The sequence below is a fragment of the Lycium ferocissimum genome, chromosome 4, assembly GCF_029784015.1.
Source record: "Lycium ferocissimum isolate CSIRO_LF1 chromosome 4, AGI_CSIRO_Lferr_CH_V1, whole genome shotgun sequence".
NCBI lineage: Eukaryota > Viridiplantae > Streptophyta > Magnoliopsida > Solanales > Solanaceae > Lycium > Lycium ferocissimum.
In genome coordinates this window covers 33,864,238-33,878,252 of record NC_081345.1, presented here as the reverse complement: position 1 = coordinate 33,878,252, position 14,015 = coordinate 33,864,238, and the positions used below count along the sequence as shown (strand labels likewise).

Below are 14,015 nucleotides of genomic sequence, written 5' to 3'. Positions count from 1 at the left end.
TTGGGTTTAATTATGAGAAGAAGGGGAAAAAAAAAAAAAAAAAGAGCTCCAAATGTGTGTTATAGGCGAATTTCAGAATTTAAATATTATGAGTGCGAGTTTGAACTTTGAAATTCTATCATAACTCATTTGATTAATTGAATTCAAGTTTTTTTTATTTCATAAATTTTTTAATACATATATATGATTTAAGTTAAAATTATTGTGTTTCGATGAACTCATAAGTTGTGCCCTAGATCCACTCCTGTGTGCCTAATTGGCTAGGAATTGAAGCGAAGGCTTTCAAGTTACACTTAGACAATTTTTAAGGCGTGACTTTGAAGTTACAGTTTCATGATTGGCATATTAAGTGCTTATTTCATGGTTAGTTAAGTCCATACAAGATCAGAGATTTTAAAAATGAAACCATATTCTATCACAAGAAATATAAAATAAGAAAAGAAGAAACGGAGCAGAGGACAGCGTGAAAAGAACAGTTTTACCAAACCAAAAAAATGATTATTAAGATAATCCTATAACTGGACCACACAGTCATTATGAGTCATATATAGCCAATGCGATTAGTGGGGTTTTCATCGTTTGGTTTAATTTCTTATTTAAATGCTAGTTTCAATAAACTAAATTAATTATATTGATGTTTTTCCATCTTTGCTGGTTTTGTTAATACTCCTCTCAAGGTCAAATATATTCACCAAATGAGACACGACTAAGTCCTTGGAGTAAAGGTTCGAGTTATTCAAAAATTGTAACCTTGAAATTGTTATTCCACACCCTACGCAAATAAATAATACCAAAACTTTGGTATAAAATATTAATTTTAGTTAATACTCATAATTAAATACATACCCAATATAATTTAACAACCTACTTTGTGAATATAAAGAGGTTGTTTTTGAATAATTAAATATGGAATAAATATTTATATATTAAAAATTAATGTTCTTACCCAAACGACCCCTCAGTTGTCATACAGCTACTTAAAGAGTTAAAAGGCCCTTTAAAAACTTGCATCACATCATTTCTCACCAATACACCGATCACCCAAAAATTCTACCAGTAAAGCACTTGGAGATTTTTTCTTTTTCTCACTGAACTTGAAATTTGTATCATCAAATTCATAAATACACACTCACCAGTAAATGCATTAATCGATTTCCAATGGCCAGTTCTGAATTATCTCCAAGCATCGAGAATTCTGAAACGCTATTTCAGCAACGGCGTCGTTGTTTCTGCTTCCCAAATCAATTAACAAGATGCGTTAATTTAGACTGGTGGCATAGGCTACGTCGTAGCGGTGCGATCAAGGAAGGATCAGTATGGGCAAAAGGAATAAACGCATTGAAGAAGCTTCGAGAATGGTCGGAGATCGTTGCCGGACCGAGATGGAAGACTTTTATACGGCGGTTTAATCGGAGTAAAAGCGGGAGGAATGGGAAATTCCAATATGATCCTTTGAGTTATTCACTCAACTTCGATCAAGGCCCAGCCAATAATGAAGAGGAGGAGGAACTGGTATTTATTCATCCACCAAATAATAGAGAGATATAATAGTCAAAAAACACATCTCAACTATAACTATTTCGCGAGCTTACCCGAGCCTATCTGAACAATGGGATGTGGAGCTTTCTTGGTGAATTATCAACCCCTTCGTCTTAAAATTAAAATCATATATCGGGGAATTTTTTATTCATGTACAACATTATTTTGCATCCCCTTAACAATGGAGATTTCGGATCAGTGGAAAAGGAGCCTTTATTAGGTGAGATATGTTTCGAATCAGGCAATGACACTTTTTTTTAAGCCCCTTAGTGAAAGCTGTTCCGCCCTCGTTATCGGATGTGTGAGTTTTCTTGGTGAATTATCACTAACTGCTTGTCCAAATACACCTCAACTATTTGTTATTTACTTTTTCTTACCTCTTAAATATCGTAAATCTGTAAATGTTGAATATTCATGTGCGCTTTATTTATAATAGTATGAAATTTCACGTTATCTATCATACCATGAAACGAATATTCACCTATCTTAGATATGAATTAAAACATATTTTACTAGATATTTAATTAAAAATGTCTAATTTAATTTTTTATAATTTTGAATTATCTTTTTCAACAGGTACTGAGAAATTTCTCGACGAGATATGCATCAATTCCGGCGTCTAGTAAGGTGTCGATGGACCTCGGCAAAGATGGACCCAGTTTCGTTTGAGTGCGAGAGTCGCAAATAGTATATAGTACAATATTTGATAGTGATTGATGCTAATTAAATACTTCAAGTATGAGTTCAGTGGTTGATGGGAACTAGAAAAACACAGCTCATCATAAAAGATAAGTAGGTGCGTGCAAGTTTTCTACTTTTGGCGTATAAAATATTATTGGGATTGGGGCTGTCTTTTTCTTACTTTAATTTTCTTCTGTATAGTGCTTTTGTCTTTACTGTACATAGTATTTCCATTTTTTTTGTGATGAATATATTCAATTCAGTGACATTTGAATTTGGTATAGTATTTGGAAAACAGTATTGAGGATAAATTAGGTGTTTAAATTAATTCTGCGAAAATTGTTTTAGGGGAGATGTGCGAAGTTCAGCACAGACCTACCTGTTATTCGTCTTAATTTTAGTTACATAGAGTAGCAAAGGTTATACTGTAGTTATTTTAGTTTAATTTTAATATCTGTAGGTTGACATGTTTTTAAATCCAAAGGCTGATGTTTTGTTTTTCTTTAAACTTTTGAATAGTTTTTGCAACATTTTTCTAAACGAAACAGGCACAAAAATATTTTCTTTTAAATACTGTAAGGGACCACCATAGAAGAATTCAGTGGAAGTTTGACTCATTGATGAGGCAGATAATGACTATTTTTGATAATCCTCGTTTCAATCCGAAACAAATCCAATCACAATACGCTAATTCGCTACCTGCTTTTCTGCGTTATAAATCAGACACAGGCTTCCCAGCGAAAATGGAAAAATGTAAATTTTCTGTTCATCGTTCAATTTGTCTAATCAAAGTGGGTAAAGATTACTTTATTACGCTACGCCTATAACATGACGATCCATTGATGCATTACGCTTGCCGCTTACGGATCAAACCAAACACTTCAACACTTATAAGAGAACTGACGTGACAAGTTCGGCGTATTTGTATTCCAAGGCAATTCGGCATTGCGAGACGGATCACCACACTTTGCGTTGAAGCTGCACTACGTTTTTACTCATGTAGCTATCGAGATTATGGACTTGTCATATTACAAAGTAGTCCTAGTATTTTTGCCCACCTAGCACGTATAATAGCTGCAAGGAGACTAGAAAATTGAAGAGGAATTTCAGCCACGAAGCTGATTTGCCCTCAAATATCTTATAGAGTTAATACGAGAAGAGGTAAATTCGATTAAATTAGCAGAAGGCAGAAAACCATCATCCATAAATAAGCAAGCATCCGAAAGAGAGTGCGAGAATTTGGTCATTTCTAATTTTTGGGGACCTCGTGAAAATGACCATCATGCGAACAGCCAATTACACGTCCACACAGATGCCAAAATTTGGAGCAGAAGAAAAATAAGCCAAATCGGGTGAATCAGCTGGAGCAGGGAAAAGAAAATATAAACAAACAGATTAGTATGAGCATTATCTGAGACTTGATTCTGGAGAACTAGAGTAACATATACCAAATACAAGGATTCACATGGCTGTTTATGTATACCTTAGATTACTCAACCTCCCCCAAGGCTTTGGTTCAATAATATTTTGAGTTGGAGGAAGATAGAGACAGTGAGTCTGAGGTTAGGTTAGCTGACTCACATGGAATTTCTCGGTTGCCAAAGACAATGTTATAGATTACTCAATCATTCACATCTCCCACTAAGGTAAGCTGCGGCCACATGGGGGCAGAAATCACAACAGTATGTAGACCACAATATCTAACCTATTACCTAAATTCTACACCCTTTGGATCCTCAACATAAACCAAAGTACTCTCTTTCTAGCTCTCAAGAATCATTTTGTACACAAATAATGGCTAAAAGGTAAAGCACACTTCTCACCAAACCATTGATAATATAACCTTGAAGTAGTCTTTTATCTGTGAATCAGACTAAAGCTGAAGTTAGGAATCGAGCGAATTTAAGGTACATTGCAGCTTGTATCACTAAAAGCATGGCAGCAGGACACTTCAGAACCAAAATTTGGTGTCAACCTCTTTATATTTATGTAATTGCCAAAAAAGAGGAGAGAACAGCCAAGAAAGCAGGGAGCAATAAAAATGATTAGCAACAAAGAACATACAGGATTTTCCATATTACTCGGTCCAGAAATCCAACCTCCACTGGCAATATCTTGGTCAAGGATAAGACAATTTATCCATAGTTGCCGGGCGATGCAGATTTCAAGCCTTCCAACAGTTAAAATATTTACAGAGGGAATACTCTTCTGCGGCCACCTGGACAATATGGCTGACCAAAGTGCTCACAAACCCATTGAAACTCTCCTTCCTCTCATACATTGAAAGAAATGGTGGTTGGAAACTGAACTCATCATTGGTCACATCACACACCCTCGGGAGCCAGTAGAAGATGATACCTTTGAGGAGCCCCCAATAGTCCATCCTTTGATAACTGCAAGCAAAGAAAAAGGAAAGTGTCATACCAAATACGCGGCAAATATAATTCATCATGCTTAAACCACCCTAACCAACATACTTCAAAATACGGTACTAAGTATACACGTTCTTGGCAGAGGAACAGCTCTTAGCGCTTGAAAGCATTACTTTCCACTTATAAAATTACTCCTTCCACTGTTTAAGGATGAGTCCTGTCCTAACAGAATATTAACTTAACATTTTCAGGAGGGACAAACACCCGAAGTGTGACTTGATAATAGGACAAAAATCCCAAATATTTCCAAAATTTTGAAAATCTTCATTTTTCTTGCGACCAATGCAAATTAGAATGAAAATAATATGTGCTGTCAAACACCTTCATAGATCTCGAATTGTACGTGACACGAGCCGAAGAGGAGCAAAAACCACAAGGCAAAAGGAATGCACACAAACAAACAAGCAGCTCAATCACAGCTTTTCACATGCAATTTTGACGATGTATTTCCAAGCACGTGCCAAGAATCTAATCACCAGTGCTTATACAACATAATAGACAGAAGATGTTTTTTTTTAAAAAAAAAAAAAAAAAAAAAATGGTACTGTTGTATTCCTCAGCATTAAGGGTATGCTGGCCACCTCCAAAACAAGACAGAAAAGAAAGTACGGAAAAACAGATTTACAAAGTTCCTACGAAATCTACTAGGTGGTTACAGTCTAAATCATAAGAAGACAATCATAATCACAAGCAAATGAATCTCTTATCACCTTGAAGATTGCCAAGTTGCAGTTTTGTGCATTCCTACTGCCACGATGATTGCTTGAACCTGAAGCTCTCACTATCCCATCCTCCCTCAGGTTCCTTCCTCTTCAGTAGACTCCCAGATACAGGATACATCCTCCCATGCTCGTCCGCAAGGGGCTGTGAGCCAGCAACAGAAAGTCGCCTTGATACCAACGAAACTGACTCTTCTTTCGCTTCCAAGTCCACAGCTCCTGGACCTGCATTCAGATCCAGATCTTGCCAGCTCCGTTTTCTGTTGTGGTCTGTGGCTCCATTGCTGTTAGCATCGGGAAGGGAAATCACATAAGGCCTTGGGTATTGAGATGAGACAGCACCTACAGGTCCCAGAAACTGTGAATTCATAGGTGGAGTAAAAAGCCTTCCACCAGAGGATGAATCAATATAAGAGGTTGATCCAACTGCATATGTTCCAGAGGGAAGTGAGAAAGTGGTTGGAAAAGGGAACACAGGACACTGGAAAGGGGTAGCGGAGAAAGGCATAGCAGGTGATGACGACAATACCGAACCCCTGAATACATCTGCAGTGAAGGGGGAACCAGCAGCAGATGGACCTAACATTCGTGGGGTACCAGCTGAGATTATTGGAAATGGTGGCTGCTCCACACGATCAGGCAAAATAGATGGAATTGTCATAGTTGAGTAACTATTCCCCGGAGCAAACCATGACGATAGGTTTCCCATTTCTGGGTTGTTCATTCTGAAATTAGAAGCATTTAGTTGGGAACGCATGTTTCCCTGATGATTCTGGTGGAATAGAGGCTGTTCTGCAGTTGAATCATCAACACCAGGCCCATTATTCAAATCAAAGTCCCTCCTCACTTCTACAGTTGGTAAGCCACCGGACGAAGATGCTTTTGAGGGAAAAACTACACCTTCTAATCTGTGACTGCTACTCAAGGAGCATTGGCCTACATCATTAGGTTCATCAACTCTATTCAGATCAAGATCAAGTCCTCCAGAACTACGAAGGGCAGGAGAACCTGAGCTTTTATTTGTTGATGATACAAGATTAGTTATATGGTCCACAGCAGATCCTATTGCTAGAGCACAATCCTGAGAATTTATGTCCTCAAAAATTCTTTCATCTGCTACATTTAGATCAATATCTAATGGAGGACGACCATGCTTGCTGGTAGAAGCTTCAGAAACAGAGATTGTTGTGGAACTTGAATGCATGTCAAGGGCTTTTCTAGGCTCAGCCGGACGAAATGCACTTGTGGCTGCTGATCCTTTCCATCCAAACTCCCCTTTGACTCTCAATAGATCTTCTGGCGGGACAAAAGGTCCTTTGGCAGCGGCAGCCACCGTAATAGAAGCAGGAAGACTACTGGAAACAGAAGAGACAGCAAATGTTGATGGGCTCATTATGTGGACATTTGACAAACACCCCGGACCTGTCAAGTTGATTGGCTCCCCGTATTTTCCCTCATCAGAAATGAAACCTTCATTTAAGTCAAACTTCATCTTTGAAGCTGAATCTGTAGCAGTAACAGCAGAACTGGAAGAAGTGTCCCCTTTAATGGATGCGGGGTCCTTCGTTGTATCTGCCTCTACACATTCTCTTGATTCTACATATTTCTCCACTTCCGCATTAGAAAATACAGGTGCCTCTTTCTTAATAAATAATCCAACTTCAGAATCATGCGCAGAAATATCATTATTTTCAGCACTAACTTCATCCTTTAACAAATTCCTTCTAGCTAAATTGGATTCAGATATGGCTTTATCCTCAATAGCTGAAGTATCAACCGCTTTTTTATCAGAATTTGGCTTTTCTGACTGATTATCTGCATCTATTTCATCAGACTGTCCACATTTCCCTGCAGTAGAATCTCGACTAGGACCAGTTTGTAGCAGCTCTTCCTTGTCACTTCTCTCTGTAGATTCAGATTTTGCCACAACTGAAGGCAGTTTCACCTCCGTACTAGCAACACCTAACATCCTACTCACGTCATTCTTGTTGTCACCCTCAAATTTAGAAACAGAAACTTCAACCGGTCGTTTCAGGTCTTCTATGCTTACAAGGGCATTACTGACTTTGTCCTCTTCTATTGAACTACCATGTCCACCTACTTCACCATCTAGAAGACTATCAAGCCTCTTAGTGGAAACTACTTTTTCCTCATGTAATTGTTTGCTCTGTTCACCATCACTCGCTTTTTCTGATATACCACAAGGAGCAGCAGCAGACTTTGCCATCTCACCCAACTTCTCATTAACATCTGATTTCAAATCTCCAGCTGTCTGTGAATCAGTGCAGGAAGAGTTGAAGCACTCTCCCGTGGTTGTTTCTTCAGAAGGAGATGAAGAGGGCCTTCTATCTCTGGTAAACTCTGTCACTGCACTTCTATAAGCATGTAGTTTACCCTCAGACCACGAGGTACTAGCAGAAATGGGCTGTTTCTCTTTATCACCATTAGCATCACCGTCATTTCGCCCACCAAGGTCACCTGAAGAACTATCTACAGGAGACGACTTTGACTTAAGCTCATCACCTGTGCAGGTCTCTCTACCTGAAGGGCTATCTCCTTGTGGAGAAGCAGAAGGTGAAACCCTCTCTGACTTGGACATTTCTTCTGTAGCCACACTGGCAAGCAGATTCATTCCAACAGCATCACTTAGTGACATGGACGTGTTTGCTTCAGAATATTTTACACAGCTCTCAATCAATGCATTCATCGAGCTGAAAGAAGCTTCGTGCAGTTTTCCTGACTTCAATTCAGTTCCTGATGATGAAGAAGCAGGTTTTGCAACTTCAGCTGACTTCCTGCCCTCACCAGCAGTTTTGCTCCGCTCTTCCTCCAGAACAGCAACAGGTGATCCGTCACCCTCATCAGATCCAGTGAGAACATCTTTCAAAACATTGCTCTGCCATGATTCTGCATTCACGTCAAAAGTAACATTTGATCGATATGCATCATTCTTCTCCTTAGAATTACCATCAAGCTGATCATTCTTTTCAGAAAGCACAGGAGAAGAAGCTCGGCTGCTCAAGATGGTGGTAGGTTCTTCATATGATCCTCCACTGACACTCCTTGCAGGACTGCGACCTTTGTTTGGAATCTTAACTATCAATTTCTGACAACTCCCCTCAACGGCCGGCACATCAACCGTTTTTTCACCACTCAATGCAGACTGCAGCAACTTCTCAGTGCTAGGATTCCTGTGCAATGAAGAACTTCTGTTTGCAGAATTTTCTTTTAGACCTCCAGAAACTGATGATCCAGGACCACCGTTTATCGATTTGCGGGGCCGAGAACCACCACTAGAGATCTTGATGCTGCTCATTGACACTGCAGTTGAACTCCTCGCATCCTCTTTCCCTGAGAAGGATTGACTGTGATTGTGAGACTGGCTAGAACTGCTGCTCTTATCTTCCCTTGCTAGTGGAACATCACTGGAACCAAATGCTGAAACTCTTGGCTGACCCACTTTTCCGGATGAAGGAGATGATGCTTGTTTTACTGGGCCTGGGGATGAGGATGCAGACTTTAAACTAGTTTCCACTGGTGTAGGCTTAACTGAGGTTGTCTTAGATGCAGAAAACTGTGTAACTGAGCTCCTTGTTGCATCACTGGAACCACCAGGATTTTTGTTGCCGCTATGAGAAGCCTCGGGCAACCGCGATTTAGAGGGCCATGTGACAGCTTGATTTGAGCCAGACTTAGCATCAATGACGTTCATTTCAGCTTCGACACGTTTCTTCCATGTGTCAACTAAGCTTCGTGCCTTCCTCTGAATTTCCATGTTTTTATGTTGGCGCAAGTGATTAACAGATTTACCAATATTGCACATCTGTAGTGCTTGAAGATTCACAGGAAGCTTATCAAGTGCACGAAGCAAAACTAAAAGAAATTCCTCAATTGATATATCACCATCCTTACTACTACTAAATTGAGCAATCCTCCCTTTGTGAACATCTTGAAGCCACCCATCTAACACAGGCAAACCCTTTAGCTGTACAAACCTAGCAAGGCAGTCAAATTTTTCGGTTGCAGCAACAACACTTGCAAGCATCGAACGACTAGTCAAATCCATTTTCCTGTCCACTCTATCTGGGTGCATGAGCTGAACAAGTTTCGCAGCCCCTTCACAGTCCACAAGCCCTCCTTCCTCTGTTATTTTAGAAATTTCAGATCTTAAGACGCTTTCACTATCATCAGATTTAACTGAACGTTCACGTTTGATGGATTCAGACCCCTGTTCTCCCCGCTCCCTTTTCTTTCCCTTGACTTGTGAAGGAAAAGAAGCTACACTACTTTGTACATTATCAGTACCAGATTTCAATTGTGACGATGCCATATTGCCATTCATCGGTTTAGGAGAACGACCACCAGGATGCACTGTTGCATGCATCTCTAATCGTGTCTTGTATAACAGCTGATCTACCTCTTTTTGTAGCTCCTACAGAAGAAAAATAATATTTGATAAGTGACACATTATCCGTAGATTACAAAAATAATGCCTGAAAGATTTGCAGTTCTTCTTTTTCTCACATCATTTCAAACAACCACCCAGCCCAAGACCCTTTTTTTCTTTGATGAAAAACACATCCAAGAACAAGATCTATCCCTTTTTCGTTCAATATTCCAACCCCATTTATCTATTTTATCTGTAAAACATACTACCTTTCCCTAGTTTAGCAGAGGAATAATGAGATGTCAAGCAGTGAAATGATAACTTACTTTATGATAATCTTGATCAGTTAACCAACATAAACACTTGTTTGAAATGTCATAAACCCGCCTGCAGACAAATGAGGATATCCCTGTTGGAAGTTCAGCCCCTTTAGGAAGGAATGCAACTTTACATGGATGGAGTAATGATGCAGCTGGAGCCTCATCCCCATGGAAGGAATAAAAGATTTCGTTGGGCGTGGTGTCCAGCAAGATGCCTTTGCTAAGCTTCACCTCAGCAGGACGATAGAGCCAATTAAGACCTAATTGCAAGTTGTTATCTTTACTAAATCTAAGTCTACGTATTATTCCAATGAAAGGTGGTGAATCATGTGGTGGTTTGAACAAAGCGCAATCTCCCACACGAATTTTGCGACCATCCTGCAGAGAAAGCATAACATTAACTTCACCAAGAAAACCAGATAAAAATATACCAAAAATAAACCAACAGAATATAAGAAAACAACAAACTGCATAACAACATAAGCAAACTACACGGAAAATACGTACATAAATGAACTAGAAAGCAATAGGGAAAGATGTTGATAGAGTTGGGAGGCATGGGAAAGTGGAAAGCCCTTATCCTCTTCATTGGTAACACACACTTCCATATTTTTCTAGGTACTTTTTTGTATTGACTGTACATCGTCAACCAACACTTATCAACACATTTAACCAGAATTTGGAGTACACTAGTTTGACGCACATTTGCAATTTAACTGCTTGCCTTATATTACACAATCATCTTCACCTAACAAGACGCAATAACCCAGCAGTCAAAAACCATACATGACCATGACCAAGCTTCCAAGTTGAATAAGTGCGGATGGTGAGCCAAGTGATAGGACACTATTTAGCTTGGTTCAAAGAGCAGTTAATTAGTAATGTTGCCTACCAAAAACGAGCTACTCGCGAATTTGCAATGCAAATAAATGAGCATATTTATTACTCCCTCTGTTTCAATTTGTTTGTCTTACTTTCCTTTTTAGTCGGTTTAAAAAAGAATTGTCTCTTCCCTTCTTTGCCAACTCATTAATTCCAACTTTCCACATGGCATGATTAAGACTGCAAGATTTGCCATGCTTAAGACTGCAAGATTAAAGGGCAATTTTGTACACTCTACATATCATTAGTTTAAGACCACAAGATCCAAAAGTCCCTTTTCGTGCCAAGTCAAAACCAGAAAACAAATTGCAACGGAGGGAGTACATAACACCGCAAGAAGCCTCTAACCTAAAATGATACAACCTCCAAACAAAACTCCAACCGCGACAAAAATTCACCTACAAACGAAAAAGAAAAAAAAAGTACACTTTTTGTGCACCTATAATTAGTATAGGAATACGTAATTGATACGCAAATCACTTGATTAAAACTACTGGACATTTAAATCACCTATCACTATTACGGAACTCTCCTCAAAACTAGAGTTGGCGCGCATAAAAGAAAACAAGATACAAAAATTAAAGCCCAGAACACCAATAAAGGCAATACCTTGCAGAAGGAATCAGCAGTAACAGTAGAAACAATAGAATCACCGACGGCTACAGTCCTCCTTGTAGTCGTCGCCGGCATGTGCTGACTACCAACACCACCACCACTCTTCCCTTTACAAGCCTGACCTTCTTCCCTTTGTACCCTCCCATGCATAATAAAACTCCCCTTGCATTTTCCCCAATTATTTCACCCTCAATCATCAATTATACCATCCAATTCACACCAATTCCATAAAAAAATCCCCAATTTTTCTCAACCCTAGAACCCCAAAAAAACCTTCGATCAACCCTCAAAACATATCAAAACCCTAGCTCCCTTTACTCAATTACACCATTCAATTCACACCAATAGGATAAAAATCCCCAATTTTTCTCAACCCTAGAACCTCAAAAAAACCTCGATCGCCCAATAAACATATCAAAACCCTAACTCCTTTTACTCAATTTCAACACCAAAACATCAATTCACCGATCTGCAACCATCAAATTATAGATCCAGTTAATTCAATTCATACACAAAAACAAGCACACATAGGTACTGATGTATACACACCTATCACATATACGTTCTATATACACAAGAGATACATACAAAAAAAAAAAATACAAACCTTAATTTACAACTGCACAGATAACTGAAAATATGAAGAAGTATTTTACAAATAGAGAGAGAAAGAGAGAAAAATGAAGTTGGCGAAGTGTCTTTGAAGGGTTAAAAAGGAAAGGTATAGTTGCGAATTTTCGGGTTGTAGAGAGATAGAGGACTTTCGGGGCGGGCAGGAGGATGGGCAGATTGGGCAGACTGGGCAGAGTGCAATTGATAAAGAACGTTACCCCACGGACACGGATGATGAGTTAAAAAGACACTCAAATGTTTCTGTTTATTGTGACTGACTGCTACTACTACTGAATAACATATGAAAGATGTGGAATGTGACTGCACTGACTAGATTAGATTAAATTAAATTACAACTAAAAAGGCAAATATGTAGCCTTGAACTTACCTGGCAGTGGCACCTTTTTTTTTTTTTTTTTTTTTTTTGCTTTTTTTGTTTTGCTTCCCCGAGTTCCCCCACGAATGACGAATGCAGGGTTCTAATATTAAGAGTCTTCTTGTGTAACTTGACCCATTGATGTATGTGACTTTGTTTCCAATTAAATAAAGTTGAAGATCTTGGATAGTAGTTTATGAATTCTCTTTCCATTTTTAGTATTATCATATTTTTATCCAAGTCTTGGAAAAATTTAAGGCGAATGAAATTTGAATAAAGGATCCGAGAATTAAAAGGGAATTTTCTTTTTAAGATCTATTTGGATGGACCCGACTTATGAATATAAAGAAAGATGCAGGACAGAAAAATTAAATTTGAATAAATGATCTGAAAATTAAAAGGGGTTTTTCTTTTTCTGCAGATCTAGTTGTGTGAAGCCGACCTATGAATGGAAAGAAATATGCAGGAAAATGAAATTTGAATAAAAGATCCGAGAATCAAAATGGGCTTTCCTTTTTCCGCACATCTAGTTGTGTGAAGCCGACCTATGAATAAAGGATCCGAGAATCAAAAGCGGTTTTCCTTTTTTCGCAGATCTAGTTGTATGAAGCCGACCTATGAATAGAAAGAAAGGTGCAGGACAGGAAAATGACATTTGAAAAAAGGATCCGAGAATCAAAAGCGGCTTTCCCTTTTTTGCAGATCTAGTTGTGTGAAGTCGATCTATGGATAGAAAGAAAGATGCATGACAGTAAAATTAAATTTGAATAGATGTGCTGAGAATCGAGAGGGGTTTCCCTTTTTCCCAAATCTAGTTGTGTGAAGCCAACCTATGAATAGAAATAAAGATGCGGGGGACGAAAAAATGAAATTCGAATAAAGGATCTGAGAATCAAAAGGGATTCCCTTTTTCCGCAGATCTATCGTTGTGAAGGTGGCCTATGAATAGAAAGAAAGATATAGAATAGGAAAATGCAATTTGAATAAAGGATCCGAGAATCAAAAGGGGTTTCCCTTTTTCCGCAGATCTATCGGTGCTAAGCCGGCCTATGAATAGACAGAAAGATGTAGGATAGGAAAATGCAATTTGAATAAAGGATCCGAGAATAAAAAGGGTTTTTTCTTTTTTAGCAGATCTATCGGTGTGATGCCGGCCTATGAATAGAAAGAAAGATTTAGGACAGGAAAATGTAATTTGAATAAAGGATTCGAGAATCAAAAGGGGTTTCCCTTTTTCCGCAGATCTATCGGTGCAAACCCGGCCTTTGAATAGAAAGAGAGATATAGGATAGGAAAATGCAATTTGAATAAAGGACTCGAGAATCGAAAGGGGTTTCCCTTTTTCAGTAAATCTATATGTGTGAAGCTGAACCTATGGATAAAAAGAAAGATGCAGGCAAGGTTAATGAAAAAATAAATCCAAATTTGCTTTGGGAGTATGAGATAGGCATA

General features: G+C 38.7%; 2 protein-coding genes across 4 annotated transcripts; one reads left to right on the top strand and one right to left on the bottom strand.

The window, feature by feature from the left end:
- The first annotated feature begins 1,021 nt into the window (after positions 1 to 1,021).
- Positions 1,022 to 2,462, top strand: LOC132054623 (uncharacterized). The gene is made up of 2 exons (XM_059446598.1): positions 1,022 to 1,512; positions 2,116 to 2,462. The coding sequence occupies exons 1-2, from the start codon at positions 1,159 to 1,161 to the stop codon at positions 2,206 to 2,208; spliced, it is 447 nt and encodes a 148-aa protein (XP_059302581.1). The 5' UTR covers positions 1,022 to 1,158; the 3' UTR covers positions 2,209 to 2,462.
- Positions 2,463 to 4,170: 1,708 nt separating this feature from the next.
- Positions 4,171 to 12,755, bottom strand: LOC132052439 (uncharacterized). Of its 3 annotated transcripts, none has more exons than XM_059443973.1 (5): positions 12,576 to 12,755; positions 11,570 to 12,044; positions 10,085 to 10,456; positions 5,363 to 9,803; positions 4,171 to 4,613 (listed from the first exon to the last, which is right to left on the bottom strand). In XM_059443973.1, the coding sequence occupies exons 2-4, from the start codon at positions 11,723 to 11,725 to the stop codon at positions 5,397 to 5,399; spliced, it is 4,935 nt and encodes a 1,644-aa protein (XP_059299956.1). In that variant the 5' UTR covers positions 11,726 to 12,044; positions 12,576 to 12,755; the 3' UTR covers positions 4,171 to 4,613; positions 5,363 to 5,396. The 3 variants fall into 3 exon arrangements, with proteins under 3 accessions (XP_059299956.1, XP_059299955.1, XP_059299957.1); XM_059443972.1 differs by lacking the exon at positions 12,576 to 12,755 and adding an exon at positions 12,183 to 12,444; XM_059443974.1 differs by lacking the exons at positions 4,171 to 4,613; positions 12,576 to 12,755 and adding an exon at positions 12,183 to 12,445 and having other exon boundaries at positions 5,177 to 9,803.
- Positions 12,756 to 14,015: the final 1,260 nt, after the last annotated feature.

Coding starts and splice junctions, on each gene's coding strand:
- LOC132052439 (XM_059443973.1), bottom strand. CDS start 11,725: ATGCATGGGAGGGTACAAAGGGAAGAAGGTCAGGCTTGTAAAGGGAAG. Junction 10,457..11,569: donor CTGCTGATTCCTTCTGCAAG/GTATTGCCTTTA, acceptor CTTTCTCTGCAG/GATGGTCGCAAAATTCGTGT. Junction 9,804..10,084: donor CTGATCAAGATTATCATAAA/GTAAGTTATCAT, acceptor TTTCTTCTGTAG/GAGCTACAAAAAGAGGTAGA.
- LOC132054623 (XM_059446598.1), top strand. CDS start 1,159: ATGGCCAGTTCTGAATTATCTCCAAGCATCGAGAATTCTGAAACGCTA. Junction 1,513..2,115: donor ATGAAGAGGAGGAGGAACTG/GTATTTATTCAT, acceptor CTTTTTCAACAG/GTACTGAGAAATTTCTCGAC.